Source organism: Bombina bombina, chromosome 1 (genome assembly GCF_027579735.1).
Source record: "Bombina bombina isolate aBomBom1 chromosome 1, aBomBom1.pri, whole genome shotgun sequence".
Taxonomy (NCBI): domain Eukaryota; kingdom Metazoa; phylum Chordata; class Amphibia; order Anura; family Bombinatoridae; genus Bombina; species Bombina bombina.
This window is the reverse complement of record NC_069499.1, coordinates 553,148,462-553,171,270: the sequence shown is the minus strand read 5'-3', so window position 1 is coordinate 553,171,270 and position 22,809 is coordinate 553,148,462. Positions and strand designations below refer to the sequence as shown.

General features: G+C 35.8%; 1 protein-coding gene across 1 annotated transcript in view; it reads left to right on the top strand.

Moving 5' to 3' along the window:
- Window positions 1-22,809, top strand: part of LOC128645613 (aldehyde oxidase 2) — a 243,993-nt gene that overhangs the window by 83,693 nt on the left and 137,491 nt on the right. Inside the window, exons 13-17 of the mRNA XM_053698720.1 lie at window positions 770-866; window positions 3,001-3,125; window positions 5,284-5,411; window positions 17,827-17,914; window positions 19,289-19,375. Coding sequence (XP_053554695.1) covers window positions 770-866; window positions 3,001-3,125; window positions 5,284-5,411; window positions 17,827-17,914; window positions 19,289-19,375 — 525 coding nt within the window. The remainder of the gene's footprint in view (window positions 1-769; window positions 867-3,000; window positions 3,126-5,283; window positions 5,412-17,826; window positions 17,915-19,288; window positions 19,376-22,809) is intronic.

Sequence of the window (22,809 nt, the reverse complement as noted above, 5' to 3'; positions counted from 1 at the left end):
AAAGAAAAACCCCCCAAATATGATATAATCTACATTCATATTTTAGAAAAAAAATACTGTTTAAGAAAAAAAAAACACACATACAATTCACAACACACAAACTTAACTAAACCTACCCGCGATTGGGGCTAAATATCTGCTTCTGTCATCAGCTGGCCACTGTCAGGACTATTTGCCAATAGGGAGAATATGGGCACAAAGGAATTAAAAACAAAAGGATTCCAGCTGCCTTATCTAAAATCCTTACCAAGGCAAAAAAGCCGACCCACATTAACTCCCAAACCCTGTTGTCTAAAAACTTACTATTTGGGGCTTTTTGGGCTACCCTTAAATTACAGTTTTATTAAAACACAAGAGAAAACATTATGGGCCAGATAACAAGTGGAGCGCTAAACATCGCTTTTCTGAAAAACAGCACTTGTGTCTGCATTAGATAACTTGCTTGGGCAGTTTAATTGAAATTAGTTTTGTAGTTTTTACTAGTAATAGCACAATTCCATTTTGAAAATTTAAATTTAAACAGAATCGTTTATAAAACTTAAACTAAATATATCCAAGATTATTTATTCTATACTTATCTTCATGTAAAGTTGTAAAGGTTCCAAAACCCTAACTTAAACATGTGATTTTTGTATTCCAACCCTATCCAAACACATTCCTCCAAGCACAATTCCAGCCTAAACACTGGCTAGTTATGTTTTTATAATAATCTAGACCCTTATTTAATAGAATTGCATTTATAAATGTGTATTTGTATTTCTCTTTTCAGGATGCTATTAAACATAAGTCATTATTTGAGCCTGTTAGAAAATTGGAGCAAGGGAATGTCGAGGATGCTTTTACAAGTGCTGATCATATTTTGGAAGGTAAGTATTCAACTGTATGTACCTAGTATACAAAGGAAGGCAGCTGGTTTTAACCAAATCTCTTGTGATAGACAACAATCCTATAAACTATACTCATTTTATTTAGAGTACAAAGTAACTATAAGGTAAAATTTAATTATAATTTATCATATATAATTGTTTTATTTGCATGTAAATATAGTTGACATTATGAATAATTTATATAAATGATGTGTATTAAAAAAACTTTATAATATACTTTTATTTTCTTTTTTATTCAAATATGTAATATGATTCTGAACATTGTGGGCTTAGCAATTCCAGTTAAAAGTAGAAGTGAAGACATAACATTGTAAAAATTACACACACTCTAGTAACCAAATAGGCCTGAGATAAAAAGGAACCCTAGTTTATAACATGATGGTACTCAAATGCTTTATTCACACTATAACTTTACACTTATTTCACTATTTAAATAACTTTTATAATTTAGTTTAGTGTTTAATGTCCCTTTAATACAATTTGGCGGGGGGGGGACATCTTCTTATGGGCATAGCATTTGAAAAAATAAATAACATAGTTGTAATTCCTTTAAAACCACCACACAAAGGAGTAAATGTACCATCCCTGCAGGCAGACAGGTTCCCTATTTGCAAACCTTTCAGTCTGCAGGGATGGTAAAATTACCTGCAAATGGCAAAAAGGCAACTGCGATCTTTCACTGCACGGCAAAAATTTATCATAGAGGATATGAGGATTCTTGAGCAATGCTCTGGTGCAGCAAATTGCGCTAGAGCAGGGTATGTCAATCACCCTAAATGGTTGATCTCAGTGCAGTGGCACTGGGGCTCAAGTGTTGGAGGGGCCCAAAGCACCCAGTCTATACATAGGTATGTGCAGAATGTGTACAATCCTAATGCAGGGAAGACTTATTAGTGCAGGTTCATCTATCTATGTATACTCATTATAAAAAGCAGCATGTATATTATTACTATTGCCTACTACTGAGTTACCTTTGGGGGTCCCCAAAATATCTTGCACCAGGGCCCACTTTTGAGTAGTTCCGCTACTGGATCTGACCACTTCTGAGGTGACGGAGAGGGGAAAAAAACAGTTTCTGTCTCTTAAATATATGGCAGCTGACTCACTTATGTGAAACTGCTTCACATAGCCGTAAAAGCTATAACTGCAGCTTAAAGGGACATGAAACCCATTTTTTTTCTTTCATTATTCAGATAGAGAATACAATTTTCAAAAAAAAGTTTCCAATTTACTTCTATTATCAAATTAGTGTCATTCTCATGTTATTCTTTGTTGAAGAGATATATAGGTAGGTAGCGTACACATGTCTAGAGCAATACATGACAGAAAATTGTGCTGCCATCTAGTGCTCTTCCTTGTGTATAACATTTTTGTAAAACTGCTGCCATATAGTGCTGCAGACACGTGCACACTTCCTGCTTTTTAATAAACGTTAACAGGAAAACAAAGATAATTTAATAATAGAATTATATTGGAAAGTTGTTTAAAATGTTATGTTGATCTGAATCATGAAAGAGAGAGAATTTTTTTTGGGGGGGTATATGTCCCTTTAATAAATCTACTCCAAAGTAACAGCATATTTCTACAAATCCAGTGGTTAATATATTTCATATTTGCTTTTCAACCCAACTATATTTTTGCCTCTGGTATTAAATAGAACACCTTGCTTCTTTTCTTTTTTTTTTTTTTTTTTTTCTTTTCTCTTTTCTTTTCTTTTTCAGATTTTTTTTCTTCCTAACTCCCTTCTTCCTAAAGTAACCTCTCTCAACTTCCTCGCATATTTATCGTATCAGGTTTAAAGGATTTGAACTGCCTAATCTTGGGTGGATTGATCATATTTATAGAGCCTCTCAATCATCAAAATGTTTCACGTTTTATGGAGTTGAGAAACTGTCCTAATGAATGAGCAGAGTTTGTGGGTAATAATTACCTAGTATGGCTCCTACATATTTTTAGCAGTTTAAATAAAGATAATATTGAAAGATTTTTATAATATTATAATATAAATAAAAATCTGGTTTTATATTGGCTGATAAGGAATTTGATGCTTTATTTATATAATGGTTACTTTGTACATGGAGTGCTTCCTGTCATTTTAATTTTCAAAGAGCAGGTGAGGAATATATTGGAGATCAAGAGGATGTTGAGTATGGTACACAGACTGTGCGCGTGATACCTCGTGAAGACGATAATGAGCTGGATGTGTATGTACCAACACAGGATCCTTTGTCTGTCAAAGTAAGTGCCAAGATCCACATGGTAGCTACAAGTACCAGCATCCACTCTTGTAGTTACAACTAACAGTCATGTAACTTAGGACAATCCCAATATGTATATGTCAAAGTAAGTGCCAAGATCCACATGGTAGCTACAAGTACCAGTATCCACTCTTGTAGTTACAACTAAGAGTCATGTAACGTAGGACAATCCCAATATGTATATGTCAAAGTAAGTGCCAAGATCCACATGGTAGCTACAAGTACCAGTATCCACTCTTGTAGTTACAACTAAGAGTCATGTAACGTAGGACAATCCCAATATGTATTTAGAGGTGACTGATTGAATTGATATGATGTTGCTTACATCCTGTGTAGCTTTCATTGAAAAAAATAATAATTGAATGATGCAGAATATGTATAATAAATGTTTGTCAACAATGTTTGCTGTTCAAAACCAAGAGAAGTATATGTTAAAAAAACACCTTTTTTTATATAATAAACATATCTTACACCTATATTTATATGTTTTGGCTCAAGTTGAATTAGTTCCCTATCTTAATGCAGTATACCACAGATCAAGATGTATTAGGCTGCAAATTAAACAGACTATGGAAGTAGATGTAAATGAACTGTGTCTATTACAAAGCTTTTCCTTTATTTTCATGATGAAAAAAGAAAACTCGTATGGTGCGCCACAATAAGAATGATGAATTCCCTTGGAATACATTGAAAAACAATTATCAGACTATTCTCATATCCTGTCCGGAATCCCCTTCCTGGAGGCAGATTTCTTTTTGGGAAAAAACAATATTCAGACATCATTAAAATAAACAGAACAGGAGTGTAAAGCCTTGATATTTACATAAAAACACTATCTTGAAAAACTTTTTGAATAAATGGGTATATCCCAGGGTGTGCCATTGCAATAAAAATAGATAATAAAACTGAGCCACAAAAAGAATGGCATATACAGGTCAGAAAATGAGCAAATAATAAAAGTGTGTACTGATAAAACTTTACTTTCAATAAAAGTCCAATAAAACATACAGCAAACAAAACAGAATGTAGAGTCCCACTATTTATCTTAAAAACAATTCACTAGGTTTTACTTATATCACCATAGAAAGAATAACTGATGGAGTGTTCTATATTGTTTTGGTAGGGTTTATTATGTGGATTATAACTAATTGTATTTAATTCACTGTTATATTCCACTGAGTGATCAATAAATAAAAAATCAACTTCCACTCTCCCACTCATACCATATCCTGTTTTTTAGGGGTCTCACAAAAATAAAAAATAAAAATGGTGGATAGAATTATTTAGTCTCCTGTAAACGAGTCTAAAACACAAGTGAGCCATCAAATAGTTAAAAATGAAGAATTCCCCTAAAAAGGTCATGATCATGGAACCCCTACTCAGGGGAATATAATAGTGAGTTAAATACAATTAGTTATAAACCACCCAGTATTCCCTACAAGAACAATATAGAACAATCCATAGGTAGACTTTCTTTGGTGATATAAGTAAAACATAGTGAAGTGTTTTTAAGGAGATTGAGGACAGGATATTATTATAGTCTTACATGATTACACTTGTCTTGATAACTTCTACTGAACCACTACTTAACCCACTATATCTAAATGGATATTAAGCACATATTGCTTTTTGTGTAAATATTATGCCAGAAAGCAAACTCTATAACCAAGGTTTTGTTTTCAAAAATGTTTTGGGGAAAAACTAATATAATTTGCATTGTACAGTAGGAGAGAGTTGTTTGTTGTAATGTACACATGAGCTGCATAACATTTTAAACTTGGTGACTCATTGGTATTAAAATACTAACTTACGTGGATGCTTATGCTTAAATATAAATGGCAAAATCGTGAATGGCATTAGCCCCTCTCCAGACACCCATGCAGACACCAGTAGGACTTTGTTGGAAATTAATTCCATTAAAACATTTTAGCTTTAAAGATAATGGTGAAATGTGTTAATAATTTATTTATATATGAGACTGCAATTTTATTGTGTATGTTCATTTTCATATCAATACCACACTCTAAATAATGTTTATCTTGACATCCTTTTTTTAATTGTAAATGATTTGTGTCTATAAGAATTATGCCTTTGCAGTTACCTCACTTGGATTTTATTTTTCTGTTGCCCCCTTTCAGGCATCAGTGGCGTCAGCAATAAATATCCCATCTGATTTCATCATCTGCCATACAGAGCCAGGAAATTTAGGTACCCGCTGTCCTTACCAAGATTCTGTGGCCGCTATCACAGCAGTGGCTGCTCTCAAGTAAGGATCTTCAACACAGCCAAATGTGTAGGCAACTGTGAATTTTATTAAAGGCTTCATTTACTATTGGTTGGGTGGACATGATTCACTACCGCAAATCATGTTAGCCAGACATCGCTGCAAGCGGACAGCATACGGTGTCCGCATTTAACATTACACAAGCATTGCACCAATGCTGGCCCTTCTCGCTGGCTGCAAACTTTTAGGTAGCAGACAGTTTAAGGAGCGGCGGTCTTAAGACTAGGGTTGCCACCCGTTAAAATACAGAACACTTATAAGTTACACATGCTGCAGGGTGTGCAGGGAGGAATTTGAATAGTGCTGTCCAAAAACACAATACATGTTCCTCCCTGCACACCCTGCAGCATGTGTAACTCATAAGTGTCCAGGAAAACATGGCTGAGGTGGCAACCCTACTTAAGACCGACGCTACTTAAAGGGATATGAAACCCAAATGTTTTGCAATTTTAAAAAACTTTCTAATGTAGAATAGCAGCTACTGAGTCTAGATAGACTCAGTAGCTGCTGATTGGTGGTTGAACATAGATGCCTTGTGTGATTGGCTCACCCATGTGCATTGCTATTTCTTCAACACAGGATATCTAAAGAATGAAGCAAATTAGATATAAATTCAAATTGTATTCTCTATCTGAATCATGAAAGAAAAATGTGGGGTTTAATGTCCCTTTAAAGGGACATGAAACCCAACTTTTTTCTTTCATGATTTAGAAAGAGTATGCAATTTTAAGCAGCTTTCTAATTGACTTGTATTATCTAATTTGCTTCATATGCTTGATATCATTTGCTGAAAAGCATATCTAGATAAGCTCAGTAGCTGCTGATTGATGGCAGCATATAAAGGTGAAACTCGAAAAATGAGAATATCGTGCAAAAGTTCATTTATTTCACTAATGCAACTTAAAAGGTGAAACTAATATATGAGATAGACTCATTACATGCAAAGCAAGATAGTTCAAGCCGTGATTTGTCATAATTGTGATGATTATGGCTTACAGCTCAAATTCTAGGCTCAAAGTGTCCCACTCTAATCAGCTAATTAAGCCATAACACATGCAAAGGGTTCCTGAGTCTTTAAATGGTCTCTCAGTCTGGTTCAGTAGGAATCACAATCATGGGAAAGACTTCTGACCTGACAGTTGTGCAGAAATCCATCATTGACACCCTCCATAAGGAGGGAAAGCCTCAAAAGGTAATTGCAAAAGAATTTGGATGTTCCCAAAGTGCTGTATCAAAGCACATTAATAGAAAGTTATGTGGAAGGGAAAAGAGTGGAAGAAAAAGGTGCACAAGCAGCAGAGATGACTGCAGCCTGGAGAGGATTTTCAGGAAAAGGCCATTCAAAAGGAGTGGACTGAAGCTGGAGTCAGTGAATCAAGAGCCACCACACACAGACAGATCCTGGACATGGGCTTCAAATGTCATATTCCTCTTGTCAAGCCACTCCTGAACAACAAACAATGTCAGAAGCGTCTTAACTGGGCTAAAGAAAAACAGACCTGGTCTGTTGCTCAGTGGTCCAAAGTCCTCTTTTCTGATGAGAGCAAATTTTGCATCTCATTTGGAAACCAAGGAACCAGAGTATGGAGGAAGAATGGAGAGGCACACACTGCAAGATGCTTGAAGTCCAGTGTGAAGTTTCCACAGTCTGTGTTGATTTGGGGAGCCATGTCATCTGCTAGTGTTGGTCCACTGTGCTTCATTAAGTCCAGCGTCAACGCAGCCGTTTACCAGGAGATTTTGGAGCACTTCATGCTTCCTTCCACAGACGAGCTCTATGGGGATGCTGACTTCATTTTCCAGCAGGACTTGGCACCTGCCCACACTGCCAAAAGCACCAAAACCTGGTTGAATGACCGTGGGATTACTGTGCTTGATTGGCCAGCAAACTCGCCTGACCTAAACCCCATAGAGAATCTATGGGGCATTGCCAAGAGAAAGATGAGAGACATGAGACCGAACAATGCAGAAGAGCTGAAGGCCGCTATTGAAGGATCCTGGTCTTCCATAACACCTCAGTGCCACAGGATGATAGCTTCCATGCCATGCCGCATTGAGGCAGTAATTGCTGCAAAAGGGGCCCAAACCAAGTACGGAGTACATACAGTATGCATGCTTATACTTTTCAGAGGTCCGATATTGTTCTACAGGTATGTACAATCCTTGTTTTATTGATTGCATGTAATATTCTAATTTTCTGAGATTGTGGATTTGGGGTTTTCATGAGCTGTAAGTCATAATCATCACAATTATGACAAATCATGGCTTGAACTATCTTGCTTTGCATGTAATGAGTCTATCTCATATATTAGTTTCACCTTTTAAGTTGCATTAGTGAAATAAATGAACTTTTGCACGATATTCTAATTTTTCGAGTTTCACCTATAGATGCCTTGTGTGATTGGCTCAACCATGTACATTGCTATTTTTTCAACAAAGGATATCTAAAGAATGAAGCAAATGAGATAATAGGAGTAAATTGGAATGTTGTTTAAAATTGTATTCTGTACCTGAATCATGAAAGAAAAATGTTGTGTTTAGTGTCCCTTTAACTATGGTTTCAGGCGAGCAAGAAATTACAGGCCTCCAAAGCTATTATTTGAGAGAGACGGGAGTGATGGCACTACTAGTAGTAATAAACTGGGATGGGCTTATAATAATGCACAAATGGCCTTATAAAGTGTAAGAGTAGCCCTAAGGTGCTGTGTATAGACAAACCTTAATACTTATACTACTTAAGAAAGTTGCAAAAAATAGATACACAAATTGCACTCAAATCCCATTTATATTGTACATTTCATAGGCATAGATTCTATGCCTATGATATGTACAATGTAAATGGGATTTGAGTGCTATTTGTATATCTTTTTTTTTTGCAACTTTCTTTAGTGGTATAAGTATTAAAGCCTCCAAAGCTGCAATAAGTGCTTGGTAAGTGGAGCCCTAAATTTTAATTTAGCACGTATTTGATGACCTGATTGCCTTGTAATGGGCCTTGCATGATGTATTTATAACATTATATACCTTTAAAGGCACATTGCAGTCAACATTTCCTTTGTTTCATTTAAAGGGCTATAAACACTGCTTGCTTTGTAAAGTTATATTTGTCCCATGCTACTTAGAGAGTCCAAAAATATATTTTCTGTAAACTAGGTTTTCTTCAAAATGCTGTAAATCAATAGCTGGTCCAGACATTATCCAGCATATATAAAAAAAAAGAAAAACATAGATTACAGAATTTACATTTTAGCCTCTTTATGGAGTGTGTGGCAAGCACAATGTTTACACAAAAGAGGTGTTTTTTATGTAATCTAGAAGTTTTTTTTTTACCTACCCTTGAATTCTTATCCCTTGTTACTGTGGAAAACAGAACACTTCTTGAAACATATTTATAGGTTAGTATAGACTTAGTAAAATATAATTTATGCCAAATTGCCAATATATATTTCTAAAAGTCTTTCACTATTGGGGATAACAATTGCACAGTGAAATAGCCAAATTCCCCAGACTACAAAGCTAACTCCAGTAAGATGATTCACATTTTATATGAATATTTGTATGCACAGTTAAAGGAATGAGGTACAGGGCCACTCTAAGCTTTTGTGTGGCCCTGGGCTAAAAAATAATTGCGTGGCAGCTCAGGCCTATCCCTGCACTTTTGCAGCCTCCTTAAGTGCTGCTTTGTCCAGCCAGCTGTGAGAAATGCACATGTGGACTGAAATACCTTCTTTAAAGGATCAGTAAATACAGTAGAGTTGCATAATAAACAAACGCATGATAAAAAGACAATGCATCAGCACTTCAAATGAGTAGCAGATTTTTTTTCTGATTTTCAAAGTTATGTCTATTTCCACTCCCCCTGTACCATGTGACAGCCATCATCCAATCACAAATGCATATATGTATATTCTGTGAATTCTTGCACATGCTCAGTAGGAGCTGGTGACTCAAAAAGTGTAAATATAAAAAGACTGTGCACATTTTGTTAGTGGAAGTAAAATGAAAAGTTGTTTAAAATTGCATGCTCTGTCTGAATCACAACAGTTTAATTTGACCTGAGTGCCCCTTTAAGTCCTGGTTACCTGCATCTATGGACTGGTTCAGATAGAGCATGCAATTTTAAGAGTCTTTTCAAAGTACTTTTTAAAATCAAATGTACTTTATCTTGGTATCTTTGTTGAAAAGCATACCTAGGTATGTTAAGGAGTAGTAATCTACTACTGGGAGCTAGTTAGTGACTGGTGGCTACACACATATGCCTTTTGTTATTGGTTATGCAGATGTGCTAGTTCCCAGTAGTGCATTGCATAGTCATATGTTAGCAACAGTACAATAAAACCATCTGATCCTGTGCCACATATAAATTGCCAACTAGTAATTATAGCTTTTATGTTCAGTAAAAGAACTGATTTGCTTGTTGAAGTTATGTTTAATGATCTTTGTTATATAAATGTCAGCACTGAGATATCAGATTATTACATATGTAAGAGGATATGAAACTCAAACATTTTCGTTTGTGATTCAAACAATGCAGACAATGTAAAAAAAAATGTTCCTATTGATTTCTATAATAAAATTTATTTCGTCCATGGTGTTCTTTGTTGAAGAGATACTTAGGTAGGTGTCTGGAGCACTACAATATAGTGCTCTTGCAAATGGATAACATTCTTGCAAAACTGCTGCCATATAGTGCTTCAGACTCATGCACGCTCCTGAGATTCCGTCCCTGCTTTTCAACAAAACATAACAAGAGAACGAAGAAAATTTGCTAATAAAAGGAAATAGAAAGTTGTTTAAAATGGAATGCTCTGTCTGAATTATGAAAGAAAAAAAATAGTGTTTCCTGTCCCCTTAAGGAGAAATTTATAAATGGTAACAAAATGTTTGGAGAATTATTATAAATCTTTTATCCCACATAGGATAATCTTTAATATGTTATATGTAATGTCCCAGCAACACCCATAGAGGGCAGTCTACACTGATTTTATTCAAGGCTTGGCTTGTTACCCACTTCTGTAAGGAAACAGGCTCCTACAGGCTAGGGAGACACTGACAATTATTCATATTATAAACATATAATTTTCTACCTGTTATTAGCAAAGAGGAGTTTATTGCAAAGATTCCCACACCAGTTTGTACTTATGTTAAATTTACAGCATGCTAACATATTAACCCTCTGCATAACAGGAATTTTCAATTATTATTTAACAATATTTTCTAAATGTCACATGTTTAGATCATTATACAAACTGTAACAAATTAATTTAAAAGGATATTAAACCCAATTTTCTTCTTTCATGATTCAGATAGAGCATGCGATTTTAAGCACCTTTCTAATTTACTCCTATTATCAATTTTTCTTTGTTCTCATGCTATCTTGATTTGAAAAAGCAGTACTGTAAGCTTTAGAGCCGGACCATTTTTTGTTCAGCACCTGGGTAGCACTTGCTGATTTGTGGCTAAATGTAGCAAACCAATCAGCAAGCTCTACCAAGGTGCTGAACTAAAAATGGTCCGGCTCCTAACCTTTTATTACTGCTTTTTCAAATCAAGATAACATGAGAACAAAGACAAATTGATAATAGGAGTAAATTAGAAAGTTGTTTACAATTGCCTGCTCTATCTGAATCATGAAAGAAAAAATGTGGGGTTACTATCCCTTTAAAAAAAAAAAAAGAAAGTAGTGTAGGGAACAAATTGATCAAATATTATTAATTGAAAAAAATTCTTATATGTAAACAGATTCCAAATATTCGATTCTTGCAAAACAAGTGTTCCATACTTACATTATCAATGACCTATATGCAGAGATAACAATAATGACCCAGTTTCAGAGTAGGTGTGTGTTGTAAATTGGAAGAAACCCTGTTTTTGCTGTTAGAAACCAGGAATAAAAGTAATATTTCTATCAGACAAATCAAGCATAAAACACACCTAATGTTAAAGCTCCAATCCCTATACTGAGTTTACCATTTCCAATTATTCACAAATAAAAAAATATATCTTTAAATTACAGCAAGAATACTATTAACATTGTGCTCTTAATTTCCCAACACATTACATGGACGTGTAATATTATAGATTCTATTTTTATTGTACATCCTATGACTCATGTTAGACTTTGTGTAAATGCAAGAATTTTGTTAACAATGTCTTATGGCTATAGGCATTCTGCTCATTGTTCTTAGCCTCCGTATAGTAGTGACGTCACTTCCGGTTTGGGTCTCATCGTAAGCATTCTGGCTGCTAGTTTCACTTACGTCTGGTACTGTTTTACCCTCCTGTTAGTGACACTCGCCAGATGCTTATATTATTAGACTTTGCTGTAATTTTATTCGTAGTTTTAAAGGAATTTTTCATATATTAAACACTTTTTCTTATTCCGATTTTTAAGTGATCCCATTGGTCATGACGTCACTAGTTGGCGATCGTGATTGGTTCAGGGGTGTCCGATTCTTAACATTACTTTTTTTGTGTGTGAATAATTAAGGTGTGTCTGAACCCTATACTCTGATAGGATGTATGTCATCTGGGGTTTGTTTATGTTATATCCCTATACGTTCTTATGACTACTATTAGAGGGAGATCATTCCATTTACGATGTCTTGTAATAGTTTGTTAGGATCCGGTGTGTTTGAATGGGGAAATTATTATATTTCTTGCCTTATATATTGCGGTTCTATTCCTTAGTGGAATAGATGTGTGTTTGGTTTTATAAATCTTTTTGTATGCGGCATGTGATGGGCATTCTCTAATGGAGTAGGATTATTTGTGATTTTATAAATCTTTTTGTATGCGGCATATGCTGAGCATTTTATGTTAAGTCTGCTCAAGATACACTTGACCCTTAACGTATAAGGGTAGTGGTTTCCTAGGGTTTCCTATATCTAATGGAGTTTGTTTCATAAAATAAAATAAAATAAAATGAAATTTGTTTTCAACTAAGGTAATAACTCAGTAATGAATTGACAGTGATTATGTCATCTTTTTCTTAGTAATGAATCAACAGTGGTTAACATATTTTTCTTAATAATAAATTAACAGTGGTTGTGTCGTATTTTTCTTTGTGTCGTATTTTTCTTTGTTTGCTTTAGGGGGCGGGTGAGTGGATTGAGAACGGTGAGGATGGCGATATCTGCTGATAATGCTCTACTTTAAGAGTCAGTCAGCCAATTTATGACATCTTTATCTGGGGAAAATGTGGTCAAGGGCTTAATTGGTCGGGTGATAAAATCCTTATATGAAGAAGGCTTACTTCTTCTCCATATTCTATAAGTTACTGATCTTAACCTGTCAAGAGAGGATGATTTTTTCAATTTTCCATGTTTGGGCTGTATGTCATACTATGATTTAAATGTAATGTAAATACTCTTGAGGATGATCTTAACACTCCTTAGAGGGATCGCTCCCTCCATTTCTTATTTATAGGTCATCCTAAATCCTTTAAGTTGTCTATGCCTGAACTGTACAACATATACGTTTATCTACTGTCCATACATATTTTCCTATCTAGTAATTTAATCTTTTGGTACCTTATGGGCACGCCTCTAAAAATCAAGAAAAGTAATTAAAAATAATTATAATTAAGAATAATGACTCAGGAGGGTATACAGTCACAGTCGATTCTGTAAAGGACTATTGGGGATATTCGGTGTAGCTACGTAAAACTATGGTTTAGGCCTGAACTGTGCAACATATACGTTTATCTACTGTTCATACTTTCCTATCTAGTAATTTAATACCTTATGGGCACGCTTCTAAAAATCATTAAAAATAATTAAGGATAATTGTGACTCAGGAGGGTATACAGTGACAGTCAATTCTATAGAGGACTATTGGGGATATTCGGTGTATAGGAACTGGCCTAAGGCAAGGTGGTGTGGTGTTGCTACGTAAAACTGTGGTTTAGTGGATATCCCTAATTCATAGGGGCTCTACAAAGAGCTATGGGGAAGGGGAAACTAGGAGGTATTAATCTCTGGCCATGATGATCGAAGTATAATAGTGGGACTTGCTAGTTTTGTCTAATATAAAGGGGAGATACCATTTCACCCTTATGACAACTTATATCCGGGGAGGAGGGATATAAAAATTTCTGAATAGACTTAATCAGATCAAGTTATATAAGTGGGATAGATCTTCCTTATTGTTTAATCCCTTTGGGTGCAGGCAGTCCAGATTAAAGATCCATTTCGATTCCGCGGTGAGTAATTTCTTCGTGTAATTTCCTCCTCTCCAGTCTTTTTGGATCTTTTGAATTCCCATGAAGGTTAGTTCTTTGATGTTACCTTTATGTTTAGTCGAGAAATGACTATATAGAACTGTGTCCATGTTTAACTTCTCGATCAATAATAAATGTTCGCGGATTCTATCTTTTAGAATTCTTGATGTTTGGCCTACGTATTGGAGGCCGCACGAACATTGTAGCATATAGATGACTCCTGTGTCTTGACATCTGATTAGTTCATTCACTTTATATTCTTCTTTGGTGATGTGGCTATGGAATGTGGTAGCTTTCTTTCCGCATTTGCATGCTTTGCATAGCGGGCATGGGAAAAAACCTTTTACTTCTTTCCCAAATGTATCCTGGATGCCCTGCTTTTTCTTCTTTTCTATACTTGGGGCCAGTTTGCTTTGTAGATTCTTTGTCTTCCGATACACAAATTTTGGTTTCAATGGCAATTTATCGCCTATTAGGTCGTCTTCTTTCAAGAGTGACCAGTGTTTTTGAAATATTTTCTCAATTATATCTTTGTTTTCACTATATTCCGTAATCATGACCACATTCAGGCGATCCTCTTCTGCTATGGGTGTTTTTTCTTTGTATTTTAGAAGCTCCTTTCTTTCGATATTCTCAACTTCTTGGATCTTCTGATCTAATGCGTCTTTGTCGTATCCCCTCTCCAGGAACTTGTTTTTGATAATTTTGGCCTGTTCTCCCCATTTCTCCTCTGTGGAGCAATTCTTCTTGATTCTTAATAGCTGTCCCTTTGGGATGTTGTTCTTCCAGCTTTTATGGTGACAGCTTGTGCTATGTATGTAATTATTACTGTCGACACTTTTAAAATGTGTAGATGTTTCAATCTTGCCATTTCTGACTTCAATTTTCAAATCCAGAAAAATAAGCTCCTTAGTGCTACAGGTATAGGTAAACTTTAAGTTGTTTGTGCTCTTATTCATGACCTCAATAGTATAGTCCAAGTCCTCCTGAGTGCCTTTCCAGACGATAATGATGTCATCTATATAACGGCGGTAGAGGACCAGGTCCGCGCCTGCTGGGCAAGACTCCCAGAAGATGTTTTCCCACTTGCCCATATATAAGTTGGCATAGCTAGGCGCGAACCTGGTCCCCATTGCTGTGCCGCAAATTTGTTGGTAATAATTTCCATCGTCATGGAAATAGTTGTGGGTCAATATATACTGAATCCCATCCAGGATGAAATCTTTCTGGTCCTCAGGGACTTCTGGGTCCTTATCAAGAAAGTATTTGACCGCTTCCAACCCATCTTCATGGGGGATACACGTGTATAATGACATCACATCACATGTCGCAAAGATGTAGTCCTTTTCCCATGGGATCTCTTCTAGGAGGTTTAATATCTGAGTGGAGTCTTTAAGATATGAGGGTAGCTGTTTTACATATCTTTGAAGGTTAAGATCAATGTATTCCGAGAGGTTACTGCTTAGAGAGCCGATAAACGAAATGATCGGTCTTCCTGGTGGTTTTAGTAACGTTTTGTGAATCTTCGGTAGATGGTATATTACCGGAGTGATAGGGTGACTTATGTTGATATAATCATATTCTTTCTTACTCAATATTCCTTGTTCTTTAGCTTGATCCAGAATCTGCAGTAATTCTCTCTTATAAGCCCCTAGCGGATTTGAGGGTAGTTTTCGATATGTTCCTCGATCTCCCAGGATCCTAGCATTTTCCAATTTATAGTCAGTTCGATCCATGATGACTATTCCACCCCCCTTGTCCGCTGGTTTAATAGTCAGACTGTGGTTGTCTTCTAATGTTTTGATCGTCTTAATTTGTAAATTTGTGAGGTTTTTTGTTCTCAACTTTAATTTGTTGGATTGTAGCTCTTTAATTTCTTTGCAGACTATTGTCTCAAATGCCTCAATTGAGGCTCCCTTGCTGTTTGCAGGGAAAAAAGTTGACTTTGGTCTCAGACTTGTGTGTCTGTAGCTGTCGTTGTGTTCCTGTGAGTTCCATAGTGTTCTTTCTATTGCTGATTTGGCAAAGAATCTTTTTAATGTTAGTTTCCGAATGAATTCTTTTGTATTAATGAAGGTCTGGAACTTATCCAAACTTCTTGTAGGTGCAAAAGAGAGACCAAACTTGAGGATGGAGTTTTCTTCTTCAGTTAGAGTGTGCGAGCTAAGATTGAATATCCCCTCGGTATTTCCCGTGGTGGTTATTCCATTCTTCTCGCTACCTCTCTTGTTTAGTTTCGTCCCTCCTCGCCTTCCCCTGTGTGTTTTCTTCTTGTCGAGGTTGTTGGTTTGTCCGATTCCAGATCTCTTTGTGGTCTTGGGGCTCTGTCTCTCTCTCTGCTGTATGCATGGTCCAATCCTAAAAAAGATTGGTCTGTCATAATGCCTGGTGTGGATTTCTGAAGTTCTTTCTGTGGTTCCATTCTTTTGGTCCGTTGTTGGATTCTCCATTCATCCCTTGTATGCCCCTCATCTTTTCTATGAGTATTGGGTCCTTCCTTCTTCGTAGGTGTTCTGTACGTATTGTTTCTCATACGATATGTATCATCTCTATTGTCATTTCCCTCCCGGGGATAGAGTTCCCTTTGATCTTTATAGCCGCATTCGGTGTCGTTCCGTCTGTAGTGATTCAGTCTCCCCTCATAATATTGTTGTTTTGGTGAATATTGGTGTTGGTAATCTCCCCTATTGTATCTTCTATCCTGGGTATATTCCCATCTATTGTGCCAGTTTTCACTCCTTATTATGGGTGTGTGTTCTTCTCTCCTTCTGTATTCTCTTTCTTTGTCATGTTCCCACCGGTTCCCATTATTTTGCCCTCTATTGTCATAATGGGGTCTTGGTCTATTGTTCCCATAGGGCATTTGGGTATGATAATTGGATCTTATATGATTTCTCCTATAAGGTCTATTGAAATATTCATTTTTCGGTCTATAATGTCTGGTCGGTTGTCTCCTTGAGTCATAGTCATATCTTATACCCTGTTGATAATCACTACTCGGTTTAGTGTATGTGACTATATCTGCCTTGTCCCTCTCCATTTCCGTGTCTATAGTTTCTTCTGTCATAGTGTTAGTGTGCTCATCATTCTTTATCTCTTTATTTTCTAATTCTCTTAGCAGTTTTTTGTTTTTTTTCTGTATGACATCATCTCTAATCTTTTTCACCTTCTTAAATAGGTTATCCTTCCTTTCTATTATATCTGTGGAATCTTGTCCAGAATGTTCTAAATTAATTAGAATTTCTTCATTCTCCTTAATTTTCAAGTCCATATGTAATGCTAATGATTCTCTATATTCTATAATAAGTCTAATCAACTGTCTAGACGTATTGATTAGAACCAATCTCCATTTCTCCGAAATGGGGTCTGATAGAGGGAAAGCACATTCTTTGTGTGTCATAAGCCCTTTTGGAATAATCTCCAATTCCAAACATTTTTTCAGAAATGCAATTTCTGCCTTATATTTCACTTCTGAGATCAGAAGTTTTTCTAATTCCCTAAATATAGACTGTATATCTACAGTCTCATCTTCATCTAGTTCTAAGCTCCAATCCCTATACTGAGTTTACCATTTCCAATTATTCACAAATAAAAAAATATATCTTTAAATTACAGCAAGAATACTATTAACATTGTGCTCTTAATTTCCCAACACATTACATGGACGTGACAGTCTTAAATAGAGCAAAATGTTTTCATGCAAAAATATTTATTTTTATTATTTTTTTAATACATAAAAGAAAAATGTAAAATAGACAAAATACATTCCTACTTCTATTCATGATTTCTATTTTTATATTTCAACTGTAAAAAAAATTCCATGAATTTTTTTTAACGTACCTTGTCACTTTAATGCAGATTGTAATGGGGCTTTTGTTTTATTTACAATTTCTGATAATTAATGTGTACCAAGTGCCATTATACTATAATTGTGTTCGAATAAACATATTTTCCTTTCATTTTTTCTCAGCTGTTTTTGTTACATTAACTGTTTATTAAATGCTAAACATAGTGTCATTTGTTTACAAAATGGCACCTGCATTTTATTAATGGCGGGGCTCACATTGGGAGAATAAAATAAACAAAAACCCACTGGTGTTTATGTCTTTCTAGATTCTTTGTGTTAATTATTATCTTTGTCACCTTTAATCTTCAAGAATATTTTTTTAATTCCAGGACTGGTCAAATAGTACAGTGTGTTACTGAACACAGAAAAGGTGCCTCTGGATACAGTCATCAGCCTAAATATCTTGAGAAATACAAGGTGAGCTTACCGAAGGGCAAATAGGTTAAAAACAAAACAAAAACATGGTTTGTGTTTTCTTAATGGATCCCTAAACTTTCAAATTTAGTCAAACCTTTAAACTCTGTGCTGAACACAGACAAATTATAGGACAGGCTAAAGATATGTTGGTCGCACTAAACATCCTCTGGTATTTCTGTTTTACAATTCACTTATAAAACCAGATTGTGCACGCGGGCACATGATATTGATACTGCATTCTGCTCTATCAATATAAACATTGTTTGTATCTCTCTCTATATCATAGTAATTCTTACAGATGAATATATATATATATATATATATATATATATATATATATATATATATATATATAAGGTATGTGCATTAAAATTCTTTGAATGCAGAAGTATGCACTATTCCACTCTTTTTGGAGCTGGATTGATTTCTGTGCAAGATCACCACGTTGAAGATCTGCGCAAATCTGAAAAGAGCCGAATAGTGCATACTTACACATTTGGATCCTAACGAAGGATCCTAAAGGCACATGTCATATTTACCTGTATGTGTGTGTATATATACTCTGTATGTATATATATATATATATATATATATATATATATATATATATATATATATATATATATATATATATATATATTTTTTTTTTTTTAAATAGCTTGTAAGTTAAATTAAATTAATTTATTTAACACATTATTTCTTGTTGCATGTGCAACATGCTAAAGGGACATAGTGCAAAAAGAAAACTCTCTAATTATTGCACTATTGCTCTGCCTTTTAGCATATAGCTATGTGTTTAACCCCTGCAAAAGAATAAAACACATAGTTAAAGTCAGCAGAAACGCACTACTAGGAGCTAGCTGTACACATCTGTTGAGCCAATAACAAGAGATAAATATGTGTATTCACCAATGAATAGCTCCCACTAGGACATTGCTGTTGGTAAGGCTATCCACATATGCTTTTAAACAAAGGATACCAGCCAAGAAAAGTACGTTTGATGATAAAAGTGAATTTAAAAGTGTCTGAAAATGTAAATGCTCTGTCTGAATTATGGAAGGTTAACAATTGTGACTTTCATGTACCTTAAAATGTCAGTTTACTAGACATCCAATTATTTGTTTCGTCAGAAAAAAAACCCAGAATGCTAAAAACATTATATTTTGTTGGCAATAAAGAATAGTTTAAGTCTACATCTAACTTAAGGAATTATTTCCAACAACATAACAAATATCTAGTTTCCTATTAAATAATGATAATTATTTTCCATACAAAAAAACAGTTTAGTATAAAATGTACAACACGTGAATCAAATGAATCAGAAATTGTTAATATGCCTCCAAATTCATATTTTTTCTATTGTCTTTATTCAAGGTGGGGTACATGAATGATGGGAGAATCGTTGCATTGGATGTCACATATTATTGTAATGTTGGATATCTACCTGATGAGTCACACAAAGTAAGTTGTACCCTCTTAGCTTTGGATAAACACTATTAAATATTAGATTATTTGTACATTCATAAATGGTAGCCAAATTTCTCTGACTATGGCCATTTATTACTATAGAAATAGAAGATGTACTAGGTTCTTGGGCAAATAGTTGAATAATGTTGTTTTATTGGAAGATATGGATATAGATTCAGGCACAAGCGTACAGTAAGGGATGGAGACAACTTAGCCAATGGTGAGACATATTGAGGGAATGAGAGAGAGGCAGTAAAAACAGAAGAGACACACAAAGGACAGACATAGCAGGTGATTCTAGCAAAAGCTGGGGAAAGACGTAAGTTGGAAAAATAAACATGTCAAAGGATGTCAAAAAATCTGTCATGGTTAAAGGGACACTGTACTCTTATATTTTTCTGTCATCCATATCAAAAAGCCACAGCTAACATTCGGCTAGATTACGAGTTTTGTGGTATGAGCGATGCGGTGCTAACTTGCAAGTAATTGTCATTGCTCACTTCCCTACAGCGCTGGTATTACAGGTTTACAAAAACCCGGCATTAACAGGCAAGAAGTGAGCGTAAAGCAAAATTGAGCTCCATACCGCACTCCAATACCAGCGCTGCTGAAAGCTGCTGTGAGCTGGTTTTACGTGCTCGTACACGATTTCCCATAGACATCAATGGGGAGAGCTGGCTGAAAAAAAAGTCTAACACCTGCAAAAAAGCAGCGTAAAGCTCAGTAACGCAGCCCCATTGATTCCTATGGGGAAACAAAATTTATGTTTACACCTTACACCCTAACATGAACCCCGAGTCTAAACACCCCTAATCTTACACTTATTAACCCCTAATCTGCCAACTCCTACATCGCTGACACCTACATTATACTTATTAACCCCTAATCTGCCGCTCTGGACATTGCCGCCACTATAATAAACATATTAACCCCTAAACCGCTGCACTCCCGCCTCGCAAACACTAGTTAAATATTATTAACCCCTAATCTGCCGCCCCTAACATCGCTGCCACCTACCTACATTTATTAACCCCTAATCTGCCGCCCCCAACGTCGCCGCCACTATACTAAATTTATTAACCCCTAAACCTAAGTCTAACCCTAACACCCCCTAACAAATATAATTAAAATAAATCTAAATAAAACCTACTATCATTACCTAAATAATTCCTATTTAAAACTAAATACTTACCTGTAAAATAAACCCTAGGCTAGCTACAATATAACTAATAGTTAAAGATAATTAAGAAAAAGCTGAACAATGTCCCTAAGACTAGCTTGTGTTGCAGTATCATATACAAGCCTTAGGGAAAGAAATTTGGTTTCTTCCGTTGATTTAGGTGTTAATCATGTTAAAGGCTAAACAGGTAGAATTATATGTGTAAAAAATAAATGTTGTGGTAAAGCCTGTAGCCTTTGTTTTATAAACAAACACCAAGATTTCTTCAATTGCATAGATAGACTAGTCCACACCTGATGTATAGCAAGACAATCTTTAAAGGTGCAGTTCATATTGGAAGTCCAAATATTAATAAAGTAAAACACTCACTCACCCAGATCCACTTGATGCAGGGGCTGTACTCCTCTCTGATGGCAATCACTTGCGTCCTTGGATGCTGTGTATCACAGGCTTGAAGGTTTTAGAAAGCTATTCCGCAAGTGGTGTATCCAGTGTATAGAGCGTTGGATGGGGGAGAGTGTTTTACAAAGCTGTTGGTAGCGGTATTGTGCCCAAAACAAACCGCCAAGAAATAGCATAAACAAACACTTCCACACAGGTGGATGGGATCCAACAGTAAACGGACCGAGGATATAAGTTTTAAAAGTCTCTTTATTACAATAAAGAGACTTTTAAAACTTATATCCTCGGTCCGTTAACTAATAGTTACATTGTATCTATCTTAGGGTTTATTTTTATTTTACAGGTAAGTTTGTATTTATTTTAACTAGGTAGAATAGTTACTAAAGAGTTATTAACTATTTACTAACTACCTAGCTACGATAAGTACAAAAGTACCTGTAAAATAAAACCCAACATGCCTTATTTTTATTATTATTATAATTATTATCAGGTATTTGTAGAGCGCCAACAGATTCCGCAGCGCTGTAAACATAGTCAATATACAGGATAGCTTTTGCAGGGATCAAGTGGGTAGAGGGCCCTGCCGAGAGTTTCACTGTTGTAGTCGACTCTTATGAAGGCGATCTGCAAACAGCTAGGCTCATAGGCTTACATTCTAAGGGGTTCAAGGGGAAAGCAATGGAGTTAGGAAAGGTTAGTGTTGGTTGTAAGCATCCCTGAATAGTAGAGTTTTAGGGAGTGCTTGAAGCTGTTAAAACTAGGGGAAAGTCTTGTGGAGCGAGGCAGGGAGTTCCACAAGATGGGGGCCAGTCTGAAGAAGTCCTGTAGAGGGGAATGTGAGGAAGTAACAAGAGAGGAGGAGAGAAGGAGATCCTGAGCTGATCGAAGGGGACGGGAGGGAGAGTATCTGGAGACAAGTTCTGAAATGTAGGGGGGAGCAGTGCAGTTGAGAGCTTTGTATGTCAGAGTGAGAATTTTGTGTTTAATCCTAGAGGCAAGAGGAAGCCAGTGAAGGTATTGGCAGAGAGGTGCAGTAGATGAAGATCGATGAGTAAGGAAGATGAGCCTGGCAGAGGCATTCATAATGGATTGTAAAGAAGCTATGCAGCAGCTAGGTAGACCAGAGAGGACAGAGTTGCAGTAGTCGAGCAGGAAAGGATGAGAGTGTGGATTAAAATCTTAATTGTATCTTGTGTAAGGAAATGTCTAATTTTAGCAATGTTTTTAAGGTGGAAGCGGCAGGCTTTAGCCAAGGACTGAGTGTGAGGAGTGAAGGAAATATCTGAGTCAAGTGTGACCCCAAGACATCGGGCATGCAGGGTAGGAGTAATGATGGAATTATCAACAGTTATAGAAATTTTGGGGGTGGAGACATTGGAAGAAGGGGGAAAAATAAGGAGTTCAGTTTTGGAGAGATTTAGCTTAAGGTAGTAGCTTAAAGGGACACTCAATCGAAATTAAACTTTCGTGATTCAGATAGAGCATGCCATTATAAACAACTTTCCAATTTACTTCCATTATCTAAATGTGCACAGTCTTTTTATATTTTAACTTTTTGAATCACCAGCTCCTACTGAGCATGTGCAAGAATAAGTGTGTATGCATTTGTGAATGGCTGATGGCTGTCACATGGTACGTGTATGCATTTGTGAATGGCTGATGGCTGTCACATGGTACAAGGGGAGTGGAAAAAGACATAACTTTTAAAATTGTCAGAAAAAAAAATCTACTACTCATTTGAAGTTCAGGCTAAGTGCTATTGCATTGTCTTGTTATCTTGCATTTGTTGATTATGCAAATCTACTGTGTTGACTGGTCCTTTAAGGTAGTAGCACATCCAAGATGA